The 21,246-nt window shown below is 32.0% G+C and overlaps 6 protein-coding genes across 10 annotated transcripts; 4 read left to right on the top strand and 2 right to left on the bottom strand.

The window, feature by feature from the left end:
• Positions 1–1,621: 1,621 nt before the first annotated feature.
• On the bottom strand, positions 1,622–3,452 carry LOC123010591. Its single transcript, XM_044407609.1, has 3 exons — positions 3,386–3,452; positions 2,511–2,966; positions 1,622–2,460 (listed from the first exon to the last, which is right to left on the bottom strand). Exons 1-3 carry the CDS (start codon positions 3,450–3,452, stop codon positions 1,622–1,624), a joined length of 1,362 nt encoding a protein of 453 aa, XP_044263544.1.
• Positions 3,453–5,384: 1,932 nt separating this feature from the next.
• On the top strand, positions 5,385–6,908 carry LOC123008566 (phospholipase A1 member A-like). 2 transcript variants are annotated; one of them, XM_044404438.1, is made up of 6 exons: positions 5,385–5,490; positions 5,539–5,844; positions 5,891–6,313; positions 6,371–6,539; positions 6,590–6,720; positions 6,771–6,908. In XM_044404438.1, exons 1-6 carry the CDS (start codon positions 5,448–5,450, stop codon positions 6,800–6,802), a joined length of 1,104 nt encoding a protein of 367 aa, XP_044260373.1. In that variant the 5' UTR covers positions 5,385–5,447; the 3' UTR covers positions 6,803–6,908. The 2 variants fall into 2 exon arrangements, with proteins under 2 accessions (XP_044260373.1, XP_044260364.1); XM_044404429.1 differs by having other exon boundaries at positions 5,891–6,539.
• A 1,487-nt stretch (positions 6,909–8,395) lies between these two features.
• Positions 8,396–10,369, top strand: LOC123013598 (lipase member I-like). Of its 2 annotated transcripts, XM_044412230.1 has the most exons (5): positions 8,397–8,830; positions 8,876–9,160; positions 9,210–9,617; positions 9,664–9,826; positions 9,877–10,369. In XM_044412230.1, exons 1-5 carry the CDS (start codon positions 8,788–8,790, stop codon positions 9,959–9,961), a joined length of 984 nt encoding a protein of 327 aa, XP_044268165.1. In that variant the 5' UTR covers positions 8,397–8,787; the 3' UTR covers positions 9,962–10,369. The 2 variants fall into 2 exon arrangements, with proteins under 2 accessions (XP_044268174.1, XP_044268165.1); XM_044412239.1 differs by having other exon boundaries at positions 8,396–9,160.
• Positions 10,370–11,274: 905 nt separating this feature from the next.
• Positions 11,275–14,691, top strand: LOC123013876 (lipase member H-A-like). The gene is made up of 5 exons (XM_044412732.1): positions 11,275–12,071; positions 12,120–12,246; positions 12,295–12,494; positions 13,709–14,140; positions 14,193–14,691. The coding sequence occupies exons 1-5, from the start codon at positions 12,035–12,037 to the stop codon at positions 14,624–14,626; spliced, it is 1,230 nt and encodes a 409-aa protein (XP_044268667.1). The 5' UTR covers positions 11,275–12,034; the 3' UTR covers positions 14,627–14,691.
• A 571-nt stretch (positions 14,692–15,262) lies between these two features.
• LOC123013885 (phospholipase A1-like) lies at positions 15,263–20,440 on the top strand. Of its 3 annotated transcripts, none has more exons than XM_044412758.1 (4): positions 15,263–15,416; positions 19,086–19,478; positions 19,528–19,803; positions 19,849–20,440. In XM_044412758.1, exons 1-4 carry the CDS (start codon positions 15,410–15,412, stop codon positions 20,076–20,078), a joined length of 906 nt encoding a protein of 301 aa, XP_044268693.1. In that variant the 5' UTR covers positions 15,263–15,409; the 3' UTR covers positions 20,079–20,440. The 3 variants fall into 3 exon arrangements, with proteins under 3 accessions (XP_044268693.1, XP_044268676.1, XP_044268684.1); XM_044412741.1 differs by lacking the exon at positions 15,263–15,416 and adding an exon at positions 18,454–19,037; XM_044412749.1 differs by lacking the exon at positions 15,263–15,416 and adding an exon at positions 18,456–19,016.
• Positions 20,033–21,210, bottom strand: LOC123013905 (lipase member H-A-like). The gene is made up of 4 exons (XM_044412771.1): positions 21,165–21,210; positions 20,767–21,117; positions 20,343–20,720; positions 20,033–20,293 (listed from the first exon to the last, which is right to left on the bottom strand). The coding sequence occupies exons 1-4, from the start codon at positions 21,208–21,210 to the stop codon at positions 20,091–20,093; spliced, it is 978 nt and encodes a 325-aa protein (XP_044268706.1). The 3' UTR covers positions 20,033–20,090.
• Positions 21,211–21,246: the final 36 nt, after the last annotated feature.

Raw genomic sequence — 21,246 nt, 5'->3', positions numbered from 1 at the left:
AATTTCTCTCGCTATGGCCCTTATACTCACACCGTCCCTCAGCCTGGTGATGATAACACATTTTTGCAAATTAGATAATTGCGGCATTTCAAATGTTACGCACGACTCTGACTTACTCGTAATATGCCAAAAACTGACACTGACTTTACAATCAATCCTTGATGAAAACCCCATTTGCGCTAATCAAATTTCGGAATTTATACAGAGTGTTTAAATCTTTCCTGTCTGAGATTTCAATGGCCGCGACTGTACGCACCCAAATATACAAAAGTCACAAACCCATGGAAACCCATGACTAATCACTGTTTCATTAATAGTCATAGACTGGAGTTTTTCAGAAACAATTATCATTTGTTTGATAGAGACGGCATGAATATGATTCTAGTTTATCTATCTTAATCACTAACTAACTAAAAATGTTGTAATTTTTTAAAGGGAGAAACAAACTAGAAAAGATTATCCAATTTTTAAAAATTGGTAAACGAGTTCGTATCGGAATATGTATTATTGATTGTATCTTACAGGCGCAGGTCTCGTAAAATTATGTGAAACATCCTGTATTAATAAACCACTAATGAATAAAAATAAATAGATGTAATTTAAAGAAGAAAAAAAAAGTTGCACGGCAAAAGTTATTTATTATGATAAAGAAACTGTTTATCTATGAGTGAAGTTCAAAAGTGGACGAGTAGAAAGTTCACGAGTAGATAAAGATCTATTTTATCTACTAGACGATAAAAGAGTTGTTTGTACATTCAGTACAAAATAAAAAAGTTGTCATTCAAATCTGTAAAAAAAACAAGTAGTTTATGTGCACTAAATAAATATACAGGGTGAATCATACATAATGAAGACCTTAACCGATTTTTAGACGCAACCCAACATACATTCTCAGATACCACTATGCTTTAATTGATATTCTGTTTAAAATTTATGATATTCTGTTTAAAACATATAAATATAGATAAACAGATAAACATCCTACGTGTACCTTTGACGGTACAGAAGCAGCCACAGTATTTTTGTAGCATTCTCTACTTATCAAGATTATGTCAGTTTCTTTGTCATTTGAGTACATTTTGAATTCAAGAGAAAAAAGTGGAATTAATGACGCTATTAAATTTAATGAACTATTTTGATTTAAATTTAATAATTTAATTTTTCAAACATAACAAAAGCCGAGTTATCTGTGTGAATGTATTTTAGGTTGCGTCTAAAAAATGGTCATAGTCTTTATTATAATTCATGACTCAGCCTCTATAAATAGGAAAAATAAAAAATGTCAGGAAAGTTAATTTTACTTTAGTCTGGGCAACTGTCTTTATCTGGTTGTAAAACTAAGATAATTTTTCCCATAGTTTTTTTCGAAACTTTTTGACGCCTAACGCCTTATATGCTAATTCACAGTAGTAGTCAAAATATAACAATAATAGAATCTGTGAAAGTAAACAAATAATTACAATTATAAATAATAAAAGTTTTCGCCCTTACAAAGACACAGCGGCTTTCCAGGATGCAGTTACGCATAATTTGCACTAATATATTTTAAAAAAAGTGTATTTATTGTGTAGGTAGGTACCTAATTTCCGAGGACTCTATAAATACAAGAATAGTGAATATTTTAACGTAAAAATGTAATTTTCTTGGGTTTAGTTATCTCATAAACAAAAATTTCAACCAGAAATGCAAATGTTGCAAATAAAAGCCCCAAAAGTAGACCATAAAAGAAAAATAAAGTCATATTTAAAGTCAAAGGCTTAACTGCATCGGTATCCGGAAAAGCTTCTGGAGATAAAAAACCTTCAAGCGTTGCGTTATGAATAGATCTTTTAGCCCACAATCCAATGAAGCCGCCTTCCCCTAGTCTTCTCAATTTTTTATTTAAAATAGGCAAGAGAGGAGAATTATGAACGACTTTGTACGCTTGGTAATTCGGAATGATACTTTCTTTGACCAAATGATACATTTGTGCCCCATTTATTCTGAGATTTTTGCATCTAGAGACAAAAAGTGCTATATCGTGTTCGATTAAAAACGCAGGAATTTGTGAAACATTAGTTCTGTAAGTCATTTGATCCATCGAACCTTCATCGCTAGCCAAGGGTAGCAATCTTTGTGTAAATTTTTCGTACTGGGTGCCTGTGTATTTCTTTTGAACTTCTTCGGCGTAATTGGGGAGCGAGTAAAGTGGCAGTCCTGATTCAAACAGTTGCTCGATTGTGTTTATATCAGGGTAATTGTTTCTGATAGCTAGGAAGCTTGTTATTTTGGTTTGTACAAACATGTTTATAAGAAAACCACAAAGTATCCAATCAAAAATCAACAAGCGTTCCAAAGAATTTCGTGAAAAGTGAAATACCTGGTTTATTACCAGGACAGACCACACTTCAAATAAGATGTCCTCGATAATAATACTTTTTTTGTATAGTTTTCTAATAGTCGCAATTAAGAGAAAAATAACTGAAATGTCCAAAGTTACAAAAAAAAAATAACATTAGTGTTAGACATACTTAAAGACATTGACAAATTTAAAACCCAAGTACAGGGTTTGTAAATTGCTAGCATTAACTCTCCCACAGGTATTTCCGGAGCTTTCGGAACTAAAATATTCAAGTCATTCTGAGTATGAGGATATAAATTTTCCACAATTTGATCGTCAACAGTAAATTGCTCCGATTTGATTAAAATCGAGATATCCCTCTTCGTTAAAATTTTTATTTTGCGATTTGTCTTATCAGGCCAATTTATTGCTTCAAACCAAGGGTTTATAAGCGCATTATCCAATGTTTCAATATGCAATTTTCCGTTCAAATGTGTCACGATTGTGGCAATTGCATTGTAATCTTTTCCCTCAAAATACTCTATTCCGTTCCTCCTCACCTTTTTTATTTTTGTCCGATCATGGAACGTAAACAAACATTTAATTCTTTTCCCCAGCAAATCTCTCGTTTTGTCGTAAAAGAAAGCTAAAGGTGAGTTTGTCAAATTAACAATTTTGTTGAATGTAGGCAAAAATGGATTGTGGGTCAACACATCAATTTTTCCATCCGATTCGTACACTACGATGACATTAAAACACTTTATTTTTGCATACGAGTTTAAAACATAAGTTATAAATATCGGAATGGGTTTTTTAGTGAGTATCAGGACAATCTTAGCTCGTGAAACTCTCACTCTTTTGAAAATATCGTTAGCGTTCGAGAGATCACCCTCTGGGTCAACAAGAACGAATTTAAAATGATTAGGATTGAGCTGGAAATTTGTTTGGCAATTTTGGTTAAGCTAAAATTAATTTGACTTACTAGTGGTTTAATATTTCGGTTAATGCCGAAATTTATAATAATGACAGTTGCGAGTTGGTTTAATTTTTTGGTAGCAAAGTTACTAAAATCGGGTTCAACTTCATTAATAGCGATGTAGAGGAAGCCGTCTTTTTCATGGCTGTTTTCCATGATTATGCGGATCATGAATTCTTTCATAACATTTGAGAGTAGAAAAGGTTTTAGTTCAAATAATTTTAAATTGGTGCATTTACTGATTTGAGGATATTGCAACAAAAATATGAAATAATAAACGCGCATTTTATTTTATAGGTTGAAGGTCGAAATATGACAAGTGAATACAGTTGAATCTTCTTTTCGTCCTTTTATAAAGAGATTATGTAATTTGATTAAGTCTAGATGCCATAAAATAAAATGCATACAATGAATAGACCAAATTATTTTAGGTAAAGAATAATTTCAGAAAATCTATAAATTAAATTATCTACATAAGTTATGTTAGACAAAACCAATTTAGCCTAAGTATAATAAAAAAGGGTAATAACGACTATAGTGGGGCCGTAATAACATTTGATCTTACCCACTAACCAGCGGCGCAGCGTGGGATGAGAGTTAAAACCACCCCCAAAACAAAACTAGGCAAAATTATTTTGTAGTGGTAATAAAACTAAAATTGTTTTTTTAGAAACAACTAAATTCAACATTCGAATTTTGTATTCAATTATTTTAGATGTTGTCATAACTTCAGAAGATTCACACATTTCTACTTCTTTTATTTTTAAACTGCCGCAAAACTGCACCTTAAACGTTATAATACAAAGTGATCCAGAAATACGGTTTTGCTTGACAAATACTTGATGTACAACCTCACAAGATTGTTGAATTGTTTTAATCAAAATGGTAAGCTTTAAAAATTAGGGTCAGGATTGCCAACATATTCAGTCATTGTGGATCACTTTGTATTTTTATGCATACATACATATGTACAATGTCCCGAGAAATCGCTTAGCGTCGAGAAAATTGCAAAATTCTTGATCGTTTAGAAGTTATACTTAGTATTTTGAATATTTTTGACTTTATCAGTACTTTTCTCGATAAATGTTTAACGTAAGACCATTATCTTTTTTTTTCTATGATAAAAAAATAAATTTGCTTTCTAACGGTAGCAAACAAAAAGCACTAGCGTCAATAGCTCCGAAGTTATTAGCAATAAACCGCCCCGGTTACCGAAAATCGCCCAAAATTTCGACAAAAAGCGTTTTTTTTATAAAACTGTTTTTTACTATTTTTGTCTATTAATATAATCCATTTTTAATAATGTAAAAAAGTGTATTTTTGGATTTATTAAAGAGTAATAGAGATATTATTTTTAATAAAATAAACTTTCAATAAACTAAACCTAAGCCAAATAATTTTACATGCTGCAGGTTTATTTTGAAAAAGACAGTTGTACTAGATTTATAAACTTTTCGACATTACGTCGTACTTACGTAGGTACTACACAAAGTCAATCAATAGATATTGCATTGCCTTTTTTAATTTAGTGGTAAAAATAAAACAGTTGGAAAATTGAAAATTAAAAAAAATAATGCAAAATTAAAAAAAAAAAAAAACAAAAAGGAAGAGTGTGTAATAATTATAATAATTTTTATTGGAGAACAGAAAATTGTCTATCTTGTTGTTGACAAACTTTAATTCCTTAAAATTTAAATTTATAATACCTGCCACCCACAAAGATGACTCTTGAAAAGTGTACAAGTAGGACAGATGCAAAAACACCTATCATTAAATCTCTAACACACGACACATCAAAATATCCGCAACTTGTATGTAAATCAACAATTTTATTATGCACACCACTTTCTTTATTTAACAGTACCTTTTCTGGTAGTACTTTTAAAATATTAATCAAAGAAAGTAATTTTGATTATCCCAGTCACAACATAAGCTCCCTTCTTCATACTTCGCCCAACTCGTATCCCTTCTTTGCATCCATTTTTCAAACCATTTAATCACTCCACGATTGTGATTAGAAAATGGTAAAATGAAATTTACTTTCTTCATACTTTCTTACTGACAAATCAATACTTATTTCTAGCGGCATTTTTCCTGACGACACTTAGTAGAGTCTTCAAATTCTTCGTGTGGCAAGTGTTGTGCTTCACAATGTCGTATTTTATCACTCTAGGATTAATTTTAATTTCAATTTGTAAGTAAAATAGTTTGTTTTTTTAATTTAATAAAAAAAAAATTAAAGGCGTGACTTGGTGCCAAGTGACTCTCCCGAACCAACCCATCAAAGATGCCCTCTACCTCCACAATGCCACTTCCTCGAATTTGACTCTAAGGGACTGCTCTTTTCGGCCAACTGATCAAAGACAGCGATGCCCTGATCCTGATGTTAGGTTTATTTTGTACAGCGGGGGCGAAAGCGAAGTGGTTGATTACACAAAAAGGGATTTTTTGAGACAGAGCAAGTGGGATCATACCAAAGAGGATATGATTTTGATCCATGGGTATGCTGGGGGTGATGGTACTTTGCCCATGGCTGTTCTACGCGATGGTACATGATTGTTATTCGTTCAACTCGCGTTAACTGTTACTTGTAGCATACATCAATCATGGTTCTTACAATGTTTGGGTAGTGGATTGGGGCAAATTGGGGCAACCACCATGCTATAGGGCTGCAGTTCACAACATGAAAGCGGTAGCGAGGTGTATTGGGGACCTTTTGATGGCCCTGAGGTCTATGGGAATGCTAACTGATAAAATGACTTGTGTTGGACACTCTTTAGGGGCTCACATTTGCGGCTTAATTTCTCGCTATGTCCTATTCCGAATTCACAGAATTATAGGTCTAGACCCTGCCAGACCTTTAGTACCAAACTCCTCAAGGCTTGAAAGTGGGAGTGCTGCCGCTGTTCATGTTCTCCATACAAATGCCGGTCATTATGGTGAATCGGGGAAAAGTGGACATGTTGATTTCTGTATTAATGGTGGCAGAGTTCAGCCCTATTGCGAAAATTCTGGAAGTAATATCCGTTACTTTTCACCGAATCTATTATTTTCACTTAAATTATGGTTTTTAGTCGATGAGCAATTGTGTAGCCATGTCTGGGCTGTGTGCTACTTGGCGGAAAGTATCCATAAGGACTTTGTTAAAAGAGCAGAGCCTTGCTCCAGGAGATGTCCCACAGGGCCAAGACCGGGTCATCGTATTGGAATCCCGATTGAAATGGGACAATTCACGCCTTTATCGTGAGTTTTTTACGATTAGGAATATTTTGCGGTACCGTTGAGGGTTTTAGGGCAAGTGGTTCTTATTGTCTTCACGATAATTATCCTCCTTATTGTCCGACTCAAGCCGGAGGTATTGGCGATAAAAGATGCTGCTTAAAGTCTCCTCAGATTAAGCCCCCAACAACTGCAGAAGTGGAAGGTTAACTCTACAAGATTTTTAATACATTTTTATAATTATTTGGTTTTCAGGAATTCCTCCATTTGCCAAAAAAACGCCCTAATTAGGCATTTATTGTACCTGTACTTATTTGAACAAAACTATATTTATTTTATGAGTGCTTATTTATTTGTGTTGTTTGAATGTAAAATAAAACTTTGTTTTTATGATTGTTGTTTTATTTTTATTTGTTTACAAACTAAACAAATATTAAGACTTTATAAAAAAAACGAACATCAAATTGATAATCTTAATAATAATAATCAAAAAGGTATTTATATAATTTCAGATAAAATAAAAATAAAATTATCGTAACTTCAGATCTATAGGGTGTTTTACATAATTTTACGAGATCTGAGCCTGTAAGATGTATTCAATAATACAGTGTGTTTTTTCTTTAAATGGAAATTACCAAGTCAAAATTTTAGTGAAAAAATTGGTAGTAGCTCGTCTACAAAGCCACAAATTTTGTTTGCTCTTTGTTTTTGTCTCTAGAAATTTTGTTAAAAAATTATGGTTATGTTTTCAAATTGGGATGTTGTCAAAATTTTGACTTTTATGAATCTTGTATTCCTGTTTGCTCTTTGAAAGCGCTATAATTGAATACCTGAGCACAAACATCATTACCTAAGAGCAAAAAAGCAAGGCTGAACCTAAAAAAATAAAAATTTAGATCTTTTACAAGAATCGTTTCACCTATCCGAAGACACACTGTATACCAAGTGTCCGAACTCGAACATAGGAAAATAATGTTAAATACGATTTTTAAGTAGGTAAGTACATATTTTGCCAATTTCTTTGATAATAAAATAAACAGGTATCTAAGTAATCAAGAAAACAACATAAAGTATGAAACAATAAAGAAAAACAAATAAGTTGTGATCATAAAAGCCTTTTCTGCATTAGAGTAATAATTATAATTCATTTTTACCTAACTCCAAATAAATTGTAAAAAAACTTTGACATTTTTGATAATTATTTCATGTATTGATATATTTGAAAATTGTATTTTAAAGTAAAAATACCATCTTTATTCTTACTTTTAGAATTATTTGACGCGAAATAATTTTATCTTTCGATTGGTACCATCACCTTACTCGTAAGTTGTATTAACGAGCAGCAATCAGCAGAAATAAACAATATCATGTTAAATTTCTATGTTCGCTATTGAAACAGGACACCCGGCATTGGGTTTAGAGTCAGGTACTTGTATTTAAAAATCAGGGTATTTTTATTAAAATTTTAATTGGTACATTTGTTTTAAATGGGTAATTGTACATCTCTTGCTGATTTAATTTTTGTATGTCACATTCGAGTGTCAACCATTTTACTTTTATCATTTAGATTCTTTATTGCAACACTGAGGATTTGCCCTTAACATTTAAATATACAATAACGCAGCGCATCAATAAAAAGGTAAACATTGCTACGTATTCTAAATTTAAAGTTAGAACAGCAGACCATGAAATTTGTATTAAATAACGTGAGGTAAATCCAAAAGAGAATTATTTTTGTACGTAAGGTGAATCTAGATAGGTACCTACTCATCAATAAAATTCAAAATTTTCCCTACTTTCAAGAGCCATTGTTTGCCAAATTAAATATACAATAAACCACATTCAAGTGTCAGTAGACAATATTTCGGTGCGGCCCAATCAACCAGTAGACTAGGTCAACGAATTTATTATTATTATTATCATTGTTAAATGTGTTATTATATAATATAAGAAATAATTGTAACCGCCCAATACAAGAAAATTATGAAACGTTTCCATTTAAATATGAATAAGTGCCACCACTGATAGCATAACGATTTAAGTGACTTCATTAAAATGCATACGATTTGACATTGCTACCTCTATTTAAATAAAAACTTTCTTTTTATTTACCAGACGAAAATTCAAATAGTTGTTGAAAAATATCCAGAGAATCAACAGTTGTTTCTAATTACGATAAGCACTCTTCCATGGAAATGAAGAAACAAGTTGTGCCGTTAACGCGGTTTTTCGACATCGATCTCGATTTGTGTTAGAAGCATGTGTATCTGAAATGATAATTCCACTGACTGTGTTGTGGTTTTATATCTTATCACGTAAGTAGAGCAATTTTTACCAAAAACACCACTTTATTTATCTAGAAATTTGCACTGTTGCAAATTCTTTGCAACTGCTTTTCGGTGACTGCCCTATTTATTACGAAGAACCATGCAATACCAACATGGTCAAATTTTTTCTCACCGCGGGTACAGCGAATTTATCGAGTTACCACCAAATAAACCCTTTCAAAGTACACTTACCCGAAAAATTCGATAAACTAGCACCAATCAAAATTTTGATTCATGGTTATGGGGGTTTGGGTATCGACAAGGCTATCAAAAGCGTCAGGAAATCTTATCACGAAATCGGATACAATGTTATTTTAGGTATGCAAAGACTAAAGTTGGTTTGGAAAATCCAAATATACAATTTTAGTCGATTGGGGGCCTCTGTCAGAAGTGCCTTGCTACGCCACTGCTTATTTGAACACTTGGCACGTAGGACAATGTGTAGCAATTTTAGCAGTAAGCTTAATCCCGTTGGGTATCTCCCCAAGCTCCCTGCATTTAATCGGGTTTAGTCTAGGAGCACATATAGCAGGCTTTGCGGGAGCTAACATTAACAGAGCTTTGAAAATTCTTCCTGCAAGGATAACAGGCCTAGATCCTGCACTTCCCTTCTTTGCAACACCTAACAAAGAATGGAAACTAGATCCTTCTGATGCGAAATTCGTGGATGTGGTTCATACAAGTGCTGGAACTTTTGGAAAAGTGGAAGCACTTGGACATGTCGATTTTTACATGAATGGGGGAGCTTTGCAGCCGGCTTGCTATCAAGCACCTTGTACGAGTTTTCTCTTCTTTTGCGTTTGACTTATAAATGTTCACAGATCCTCCGTTATGTAGCCACATAATGGCAGGTTTATATTTTGCCGAGTCTATCAAAAACAAGAAGAGTTTTATCGGAGTACATTGTGAAAATATTGCCAATTATATCTTAGGATTGTGCTCTAAAAACACCAGGGGTGTCATGGGAGAATTTACCAATAAACGGTAAGTTGTTAATTCATTCTGTAAACAAAAAGTGCAATTGCAATTTATAGGATCAGAGGAAGTTTCTATATTGAAACTTCCAACTCCACGCCTTTTGCCCTGGGTTACGCATTTGAAAACTTTATATTTAGTTAGTTTATTTTTTTGTATAAATAAAGTACAAAGGTTTTATCAAAATTGACTTTACTTTAGAATATGTTAATTCGCACAGTACATAATTTTCAAATTTATGCTAATTTAGGTGGAAAAAGGAAGGATTAAACGTGGAAATACCAAATTTAGATTATGCTGAATTTAGGTAAGTAATAATAAAGATAAAGCTTGTTACAAATTGCTGTAAACAATCGATTATATGAGAAAAGTCATAAGCCAGATATGTTTATGTTTGAAACAGGTATTGAAATTGAATTTAGGTATTGTTTATTGAAGATTCGTGTTTTCTAGGACGCTCTCATTTTTTATTATCATTTTAATTTTATACAGGGTGAATATAAAGTAGAACCAAGCGTTTTTCCTCCAAGAAATAATAATTAATATAATTTAAAGTAATATAAAAATGTGATCGTATTTTGAAAACGAAATTTTGTTTTGTTTTTGAGTTAAGTATGCGATTTTTTTGTCAAAATTGCAATTTATGTAATTTTTTTTAAATTAATATAAAGTTGTAATTCTTAGATCATAACCTTTATAAAAAAATGGTTTTATAGTGGATTGCCATTTAAAAATATATTTCTTTTGTAAAACTCAAAAACAAAAGAAAATTTCGAAAAATTTTTTTTCTTGATAAAAGGTCACATTTTTAATACTTTACCACTCATCAATTAGTTTTTCAAAAAAAAAATTGTTTAAGCGAAAAACGTTTGGTTCCATACTTTTTATTCACCTGGTATATTGTTTTATGTGGAGCATTAACTTATTGTAAAGTATTCGAATAAAAAACGCAGAATTAAAATTGATTTATTTGTTTGGTGAATGTATAAGAGCAGCATTTAAAGTATAATTTACAAGATATATGGTTGATAGGTGCAGGAAGTTATTACACACGAGAGAATGCAGGTTTTTCACGTCAAATTCAATTTTGTAAGAGCTACAAAACCAGTTTACGTTTATATTACCTGCAGAACTTCTTAAAAAAAAAGACAAAATGAAAAGATTATATAATCATAACAACAGTTGGTGGTGCTCAATATAATAATAATAATAATTGCATCTAATAAAGTTTTCTTTAATTTGAGATTTCCTCGTTTAGAAACAAATCGGTATATTGAAGTGTTTACGCAACGAAATAAAAACAATCATGAAATAAAAATACTACTAAAAGATATACATCCACATATTTTAAGTATTTATGCGTGATAAATGAAATAAAGATATGATTTTTATAATTTTTCACCTACTTACATGAATTGCTATGATGAAAACCGATAATACGAAAAATAATGACATTTTAGCTTAACGGTACTTATTAACTCGAAAAAATCCGTAATTATAGTCCTGCATCTACTATGTAGTTATTGGAGATGAAGTAGACCGTGTGATTTAATGTTCTTTTCCCAGAAAACGAATCAAAAACGTCCAGAGGAAAAATTAAAGTAGCTTAGCGTTAAGACTAGACCCCAATTAGGCCTAACATAAATAATTTGATAAGATCTTTCTAATTATGGAGTTTTTATGGTTGAACGACTGTTGCATCAGATAAAAATATTTTAGTTTTCTTTTACGAATCTTCTGGATGAAATATAACGTCCTGCGTGCTTTCACATTGTTAACATTTACGCAAAGTGCAAAATATAACAAACGATAACATAAATTTAGCATGTGCACTTATTATCCAACTAAAAACTCGTTTCGTAATCGTATGTTGATCATTTATCAACTTTCTTCAAGATCTCATTACTTAATACACTTGCAACGATATTTTGCCATTCATTAAGTAAACTGATTTCGTTTTTACTGTTCGCGCTTCTGTTTCTTTTCCTTGAGTTGCGTTATTTTCCCAAAGTACCTATCTATCAATCTCCTAAAGGAAGATAACCGTTTCAAAGCGGCTGTGTGCCTTGAATTGAAATTAATTGACCTGAACGAGACGTGCGTACAAAATTATCAGAGTGCAGTGTTGTGAATGATAGCGTGAATTGACGTTATATTTTGTCTGAACTTTCTTTAAATTAGCGGGCGAAGAATGCGCCCAAACATTCGAGGACAAAAATGTGGAAGCACTTCTTCTTCGTTTTATTTCTCAAATGTAAGTCAATTTTTTACAATTTCCTCATATTATTGGCCAAATTTTTAGACATTCATATACAAGCACAGGTGGTGATTGTTCCTGCGAGTGATGTATCGCGTCCAGCCTCTAAACAAGGCACTCAGTCGGGGATTGATACTATTGTGATAGGTAGTTGCAAAATAGCGGTTAATAGGTAAAAAAATGAAATGTCAAAGACAATTTTTGAAAAAAAAATTTAAAGATTGTGTCCCGATCCCGATGTGACGTTTTATTTGTATTCGAAGAAATTTCAAGAAGAGCCGGCGCCTGTGAGAATCGGTGGTGATTCTGGCAATTCAAATTTGAGTTTGACAACGTTTGATCCAAGTCTTCCGACTAAAATTGTTATTCACGGATATAACTCCGACCGGAATTTGAACGTACTGATCGAAATCAAAAAACGTAAGTGAAATATTTATTAGTTCCTAAAATAGTTTCAAAACGTAAACCCTCTCGAACAGTAAAATAACATAATCCTGTATCAAAAGATTGAAATTAAAACAAAATATTTTCTACTTTTGGATTCCATAAAATTTTGAAATACGGGAAAAGCATACTCAGCTTGTGGAAACTAGATGAACCATTAAAAAATGTCACATTAATAAAGGTAGTAAGTAAACTGAAAATATATATTTGCTCACTTTTCTGATGGTAGTCAAAAACACAGGAAAAAGGTGTATAAATTAGCTACAGACACAATTATTAATTGTAAAATGCCAAATGTTGTATTCCAAATAATAGTTTATTAATTACAAAATTATAAAGAAAAAAAAATTTTAATACAAAAAAAAATTTTGAAATAACAACAAAAAAATATCAAAAAAGTAAAAAGATCTTTTGCAGTTGGTGCTTAGGTACTAAAAAAATAACTATTATACTATTAACTATATTTTTTTCTTTAGAAAAAATTCTTAACTCACTCTGGCAACCTTTTTTAAAATAAATGTAATAAGGTACCTAAAGCAAATAAGGCCCACTTAATTTTTACGATTTTTTATATATTTTTTGAAATATGCAAAGGTTTGGATTTATTATCGAAATTGTAATTTGAACTTTTGTTTAACAATGTGTACCACAAAAATGCCTGTTTTGTTGATTTTTCTACATTTTTTTTAATATAAATATAAAATATTACAAAGGGCCTTTTTTGGAACCTCCTAGCCCCAAATAAGGCCCACCATCGACATTAGATAAGGCCCATATTTAAAATTTGAGATAGGATTTTTCATTAATCGTATTAACAGTAAGTTAAGGAAAATATCTTTAATAAACAAATAAAAAACAACAAAAAAAGTTAAGAAACTTAAAAACATGTATTGATATGTAACTAGAAATATTCAATTTTAACATCAACACAATGACGCATGAGTTTATAACATATTTCACCATTTACAATCAACTAAAAGACATATCTAGAAGTAACTTGAATGATTGATGATAGGTGGCTGGAGGTCCAACGTAGGCTAGATGGTTTTAATTTTCTTCACAATTTAAGCCTTTTTAAGCACCGGCATTATTTGCTTTAGGTACCTTATTAGTAAATTATGGTTATTTTGCAATAAATTAAGTATAAAATAATTAGTACTTGTTTACAATTGTAATTTCATTCATTACAGAATATTTCAACCGAACGACCGACTTGAACATATTCTTCGTAGACTGGTCCTCTCTCGCCGCAGGTCCTTGTTACCCAGCTGCCGTCTGGAACACCAGACATGTGGGCGAATGTACTGCACAATTAGTCGAGCGAATAAAGGAAATGGGGGCTAAAAACATTCACTTGATTGGTTTTAGTTTAGGCGGGCAATTAACAAATTTCGTCGCTAACGCCGTCCGACCTTACAAGGTTTCAAGGATTACAGGACTCGACCCAGCTGGTCCTGGATTTCTCACCGCGGGTCCAGAAAACAAATTAGACAAAAGTGACGCTGATTTTGTCGATGTAATTCACACGAACGCATTCGTGCAAGGAATTGTGGAGGAAAGCGGCCACGTTGATTTTTATATAAATGGGGGTGTGATACAACCCGGATGTTGGGCTGAGAATAGTAAAACAATTTTTCTAAGTAATTTGCACACAATCTTTGGAAATAATTTTAGGGTTTTTTGCTTGTAATCACCACCGGGCGCCACTATACTTTGCCGAATCAATTATAACAAAAATGGGGTTCTGGGGGTGGCCGTGCCCTTCATACACCGAGTATTTAATAGGGAGGTGTCCGCCCAAAGAGCCACAAATCATAATGGGCGAGTTTGTAAATAGGACGTCGAGTGGTGTGCATTTGGTTATAACCGATTCGGTTTCACCGTTTGCCGTTGGGAAATTCACAGGGCCGGCGATTGAAATATTTGTCAAATCAGAACAAATAAGAAGGGATATTTTAGAAAAGTACAAAAAGGATGTTGAGAATTTTATCGATGAAGATGATGTGGTTGCCAGTTTGTATGAACATAGTCGTTTGAAAAATAAACTTAGTAAAAAGAAAAGTGAAAATATTATCGACAGTGGGTCAGTAGAGGTTGATTTAATTTAGTGCAACTGTGTTGTTTTTATTTTGTTAATAACTGAAGGAATAATATATATTTTTTTTATAATTTCTTCTTGTTATTTCTCATTCTATGTTTTATTAACAACTTTTGTTTGCTTTGCAATATCAAGATAATTTTTTATTATTTCATTCAAAACTTAATAAAGTATTAAATTCAAGTGTATAATCTGTTGCATAATTATAAACAAGGAATTTTTTGAGGTGTTTTTTATAATTTCCTTGAAGTTTGTAAACTGCAACCTTCATGTACATACTTATTATAATAAAGCAAAACCAACTTGAATTTAATCTTGCTAAATTATTTTAAGTTAGTATTACGACAATTTGTTAAAAAAAATCAAGAAACATTTTGATTTTGGACGAGTTGAATTATGAGCGCCGGGAGTTTATAAAAATAGATTTTTTCTCAAGGTTTATCAAGTGCACAAATACACGCAATTAGCTATTTCAAAGGACTTGATTAACGTGTACAGTACATATTTGTAGAAAATGGGGATCTTAAACCTTGAAGCGGTGAACAATTTGTTTGGTGAAGTAAGTATTACATTGTCTATGTTTTAATCCTAAGCATTGTGAAAATTAAAATTTAATCTAACACACTCTGCAAAAATTACAGTTTATAATTTACATAATAACGTGTTCGTGATAAATTTACTGCACGTAGTCGGTGACGTTACAGTTAACAAATCTATCCCATTCAAAAGATAAAAAGTCGAATACCGAACACCCAACACTATTTTTCGTCGTGAAGTGAGTGATCTTTGAATAATGCCAGGTACTTTTTTATATCAATTAAACATACGCAACTCCGCTTATGTTAATCATAGACAGAACACTTTTGTAAACTTTTTATATGAATTTATAGTACATTAACCGTTTATCTGTTTCAAAATAATGTCACTATCAGGTATTCGCGATATTACAAAATCAGTTGTAATCACTTGGGACTTTGGACCCGCGGTTTGTTGATTCATGCGTCTGCAAACCTGTCTAAATGGATCTTCTAAGGATCTATAACGAGAGGACGCGTGACGATGACGGCGCCGCCGGTGGAATTAGTTTCGTTAATTAAATTGTGAACTACATTAATTTACACTCAAGTGTAAAATATGTTACAAAAATGAAAGCGGATTAAAAAATCTTCTAATGAATACTTATTATATATTACTTTTTGTTTTAGACTAATAAGACCATAGTAGTATTTTCTTGTCATTCAACCACAGTTTTACCTTACAACTCGCCAAATTTCTGTAGCCCACTCTAATCGAAAACAAAAATGAATATATTAAATATATTGATTTTATTTTTCACAATATACAGGATGATATTGATTTACTTTTCGTAATTTTTAGTACGATATTTGAAGAAGCAATGTAATCTTCTGGCAGTGTCAAAAATTTGAAATTCGCTAATGTAAAATTAACCTCGTCCCATCCTACATTCGAAGCTCACTGTTTTGCTTAAATGAAAATGAAATTCAATAAAAAAAGTAGTCGACATAATAGACGATTTTATAGTTTATTGTTGATAAAATTTCTCTTTATAAAAACTTCATAAGAGTTTTTCTTTTGCAACCTTAAAAACCACTTCAAATGGTAAGTGAATATCCAGTTTCGTACTCCAATTTACTATCCAAATTTTAATCATAATTTTTTCGTCCACTATTGCCTTTTTCTAAAAAATAATATTTTTCTCTTAACGTACTCAACTGTTGGACTTGATAGTTAGAATTTCGAAAAGTACATCAAAATCACGCTGTATAAATAAAACTTGCAATTTGCAAGCATGGTTGACTTCCAATAAGAATCGCAATAAAGATTTGTAAAATTAAATTTGCAACTCACGTATTAATCGCTCCATACAATGCAGCTCTTAGGGCCAGTTTCATAATCAATTTAAAGGAACTTTAACTTTTAAAAGTGACTTTAATTCATAAAATGCATTTCATAATACACTTTAAAATTAAAAATTGGCTTAAAGTGCCTTTAATTTTAAAGCCTGGAATATCTTCCTTTAATTCGTTAAAGTGGCTTTAACAAACGTCAAATTTGTCAGAGTTGTTGGAATCACAAAAAATGATTGTTTTAGTGATTGTTCTAGTTCATTTTCTTCTTCCGACGAAGAAGAATATGTACCGCGAAGACGAAAAATTAATAGAAAAAGAAAAAATTATTTTGAAATTTACGACGATGTAGATTTTTTTGACCGTTTTCGTTTAACCAAGCCCACCGTTTACGCTCTTTTGGAAAGGATTGAACCTCTGATTAGATTGCGTTCTAACAGGTAAAATACATACATAATTACAATAATAAAAAGATTTTTGTTTCATACATATCTTTTTAGAGGAGGTAGCATTAAACCAACTATTCAGTTGTTACTTACTTTCAGGTTTTATGCAACGGGTAACTTATTAATAACAGTGGCAGATTTTATGGGTATTTTATGATATAAAGACATAAAAGCATGTTTTAATCAACTTTTTAACAAATAAAATTATGCACTTTCGTATTAAACAAATTAAATGTCGTTATAAAAAGAAATAAATTCAACGCTTATAGCTCTGTTATTACTATCTAGACTTATTTAGACTTACTGAAGCTTTTTGATTTTCCTAAAATTCCAGGAAAATAGAACATTTAATTGTTTCAAAAGAATTAATATTTTGAAATAAAATGCCTACGTAGATAAGCATAATTAATAGTTCCAGAACATCCTGAACTGCTGAACTAATTTATTTCTGTTGTCAGAATTAAAAAAGTCTATTCCAAATTTTTAGAATAATGATTAAGTAGGTATACCTATCTAATTAAATAATTACACTGCTCGCCAAAATTAACCGGACAACTAAAATTTTACGATTTTTCACATTGCAATATTTTTGTTATTCATTGTCGGATTTTGATGAATTTTGGTAAAGAACGAACTTTACAGAATATTGTAATTTAATTCAATAAAATTTCTAGTTTTGTCTTGTAAATGTTCTACTTCTTATTGGATTTTCTTGGTATGGGAACGATGAACGTCTAATAATCGTGTGTTTGTTGTAAATGTTATACCTAAAAAACAAAAGCACTGTTTTTTTACTATTTTTTATACTGAGCTCTCGTATGTGACAGAGACAAACTTAAGTTTTTTCTGATTTCAAATTATTGCCCGTTCTTTTCTGAATGTGGACCAATTTGTTCCAAAATTTTATCTTCTGGTGCCCCGAAATACAAAGCATTGAAAAAGACGTTCCTTTTTGAATGTTACTGAGTATTCGTTCAGAAAGTAGGCTACATAAAAGGTAGTTAAACCGAAAATCATTGCCTATGTCACCAAAAGAGCACAATTACGTCTTTGAACACAAAAAGTCTGAAAAACTTGGAACTTTAAGGGATTACAACAAGTAAAACGATTAATTATTGGAAGCTTCCATGCGCCTATTTTGGCGTTTTCGCATATTCGACTTAATACGAACATTCATTGAAATCGGAAATGTACCTAATGCTTTTTTTAAAGATTTATATCTCTAATGTCTTAAGAACTAAAGTTATGGAAAATGTGGTATATAACTCCAAAAAGAATGGGCAATAAACTGAAATCAGAAAAAACTAAAGTTTTGTCTCTGTAAAAAAATTGCTTTCGTCTTTTGGGTATAACATTTAGAAGACAAAACTAGAAATGTTATTGAATTACATTCCAATATTGTGCAAAAATTCATCAAAATCCGACAAAGAATAACAAAAATATTGCAATGTGAAAAATAGCAAAATTTTAGTTGTCCGCCGGTTAATTTTGGCGGGCAGTGTATAAACAGGGTTGAAGAACTCATATACTTTAGTATAATTATTATTGTTTTTAAAAATTATATGAATCTGTAATTTGATGAGCATGAAAGTAGAGATAGTCATTTTAAAGAGCAATAGGAATCGAAATTATATTCATGCAAAACTGTTATGTTATAACATAAAAAATCAAGTTTAAAAAAACCAATGTAATTTTAATCTAAGAGAGGTAAGTATACACACACTTAAATTTAAAAAAATCGTCTAAAGGCAACGAGAACAAACTGTTGTGATTTTTAGCAAGAGATGTGAGAGTTTAGTTAAAAACTTTGAATAGACGAAGTTGAGAGAAGTCTTAACAAAGTAAGCAAAAGTATAATCATTACATTCGTACAAACATTAATACTTATCGTTATCTCAGTGTTTACGACCATCAATGACTTGGCAGAGTTTTATGTAAATTATCGAAAGATGACTTTTGACCAATAACAAAATCTCCTTTATGTCACATTTCCTGTCAGAAATATCTCTAAATTAATTGTGTTTAAATTCTGAAGTAATGTCCCTTGCGTCTCTAATAATTTTCTATATTTTTCTCCTCTACCAAGGTAAACTAACTTTACAATTAGGTAGTTGTTTAATTTTGCATTTCTGGCTTTAAAATAGTTACTTTTCAGTTTACACACGTGAATTCTTGTCCCAAATCCCTTCTGTCGACTTCTGCCAAGCCGACGCAACTAAATCCGATGTCTTCTATTACTTATTTAAAAGTAGTGCCCAAACGACTGCTATAACCATAAACGAGGACTATACCTTACCCGAAGATGACAGAAACCTTCCTATGAAAATACTAATGCATGGTTACACTTCAAACGTTACATCACCGTGGTACAAACAAATGAAGCGGCAGTATTTCCAAAGAGGACCACATAATATTATTTACGTCGACTGGTCTATTGCTTCCAATAAAAGTTTCGCAGTATCTGCAGCTAATATTAAGCCTGTGGGAGAGTTTATTGCTGATTTGATAGTTAGTTTGAGGGTTCCGGTGGAAAATGTACATCTTATTGGTAAAATTAACAAATTTTGTTGTCATAAGTTACAAATTTTAATCAATAGGACACTCCCTGGGGTCACACTTGGCCGGTTTTGTGGGCAAAAACATTTATGCCAAAACTGGGAAAAAGTTGGCGAGGATTACAGCTACCGATGCTGCAGGTCCAGGTTTTGAGAATGCGAAACCTGAAGCTAGGTTGAACAAACACGACGCTAGGTTTATCGATGTGATACACACAGATATTGACTATTATGGCATTTTGAAACCTATAGGGCATGTTGATTTTTATGTAAACGGAGGGAAGAACCAACCTGGGTGTCCTTCACGCAAAGTAGATGGTAGGTTGTCACTCACTTGTACAAAATTTTAACATTGATTTGTAGATAATTGTAGCCATGCTAGGTCTAATGATTATTTCATCGAAAGCATAAATAAAAGAAATGTTATGGCGAGGTCGGCGAAACTAAGCGATGAAGAAGAAATTGTGCTAACAAGCAGAACTGAAGATATAGAGTTCGGGGATTGGACACCGACGACGGCTAGAGGAATCTATTATCTCAAAACAAATAAAACAGCTCCTTATTTATTGCAGAAAAAACCAAAAGATTCGTAACTAATTTGTGTTTTATTTAGTCTTCTTTGTTGTATCAACAAAACAAACCCCAGTCATTGTTTTGTTAATATCTTCAGCACCAAATACGTAAAAGTCGTTTTTTTCACAAGAACCCATCATGTGGTCGAGCCAGGAGTCACATTTATTGCAGATATATTTTTTCTCATTTATAATTTCCGTAAAACGGATATAGCTTCGAGTGTGACTACAATAGCCTAAAAATCGATTTGAATCCGAGTTTAGAATACTCTTTTCATGCTTAACTGTCTTCAAATAGCTCTCCTGGTGAAGATATTTCAGTGAAACTAATTCTACAATCAGGCTGTATTCTTGTTCCCCCATTAATATAAATATCAAAGGTCCCTATTGGTTTATAATACCCTAAAACGCCCCCATCTGTATGAAACACATCCACAATTTCAGCGTCTTCGTCACTCAGTCGCTCCTCATCTGTGAGGAAAACATTCCTGAATCCTGGTCCTGCAGGATCAAGTCCTGTGATTCGTCCCACTCTTTTCCCAACTCTTTGCCTGATATCTTGAGACGTGAATCCTGCAATGTGTGCACCTAGAGAATGGCCTATTAGGTGCGTCTTCTCTAGAGGCAATTTGTGATTCAAAATGAAGCTTGCAATAAAATAAGCTGAAAGAATTGATTATTTGTGTTTTGGTTGTAACTCAGTTTTTACCAACTAGTCTCGTATTTTGTGCCGATGATACGTAAAATGACGTCGAAACGCGACCCCAATCAACGTGGATTACATTAAAGTCTCCCTTTTTCAAATACTCATCAGTTAAATGGTGATACCACGATCGGTTATGGTTGTCAATCCAACCATGAATGATGAATTTTGTATTTTTGGTTACATCGATAGAAGTTTTACCATCGAGGGCAAGTTTTAAATTTGAAATGTTTCTTGTGTATAAGTAGAAGGTGACATCGGTGGTTTTAACATCCTCAGGCCGAATTTCAAGTAGAGATTTGAACAGTCTGAGAAGTCTATAGAGATCAAAATCTTTCACGTCGTCATCAGTTACACCTAAAACTCACTGATTTACTTTTTATTTAGATTAAAAAGTTTTTTACCTAATTTTGAACAAAGTAAAAGCACAAAAATTAATGTCCCCAACATTTTGTTTCAAATGACAAATAAAGACTGAAAAATATA

This window comes from Tribolium madens, unplaced genomic scaffold (genome assembly GCF_015345945.1).
Source record: "Tribolium madens isolate multiple individuals breed KSU strain unplaced genomic scaffold, Tmad_KSU_1.1 Scaffold_19;HRSCAF=116;Tcas5.2_LG9, whole genome shotgun sequence".
NCBI classification, from domain to species: domain Eukaryota; kingdom Metazoa; phylum Arthropoda; class Insecta; order Coleoptera; family Tenebrionidae; genus Tribolium; species Tribolium madens.
The sequence above is the reverse complement of the archived record's forward strand: the minus strand, read 5'-3'. Positions and strand labels throughout refer to the sequence as shown.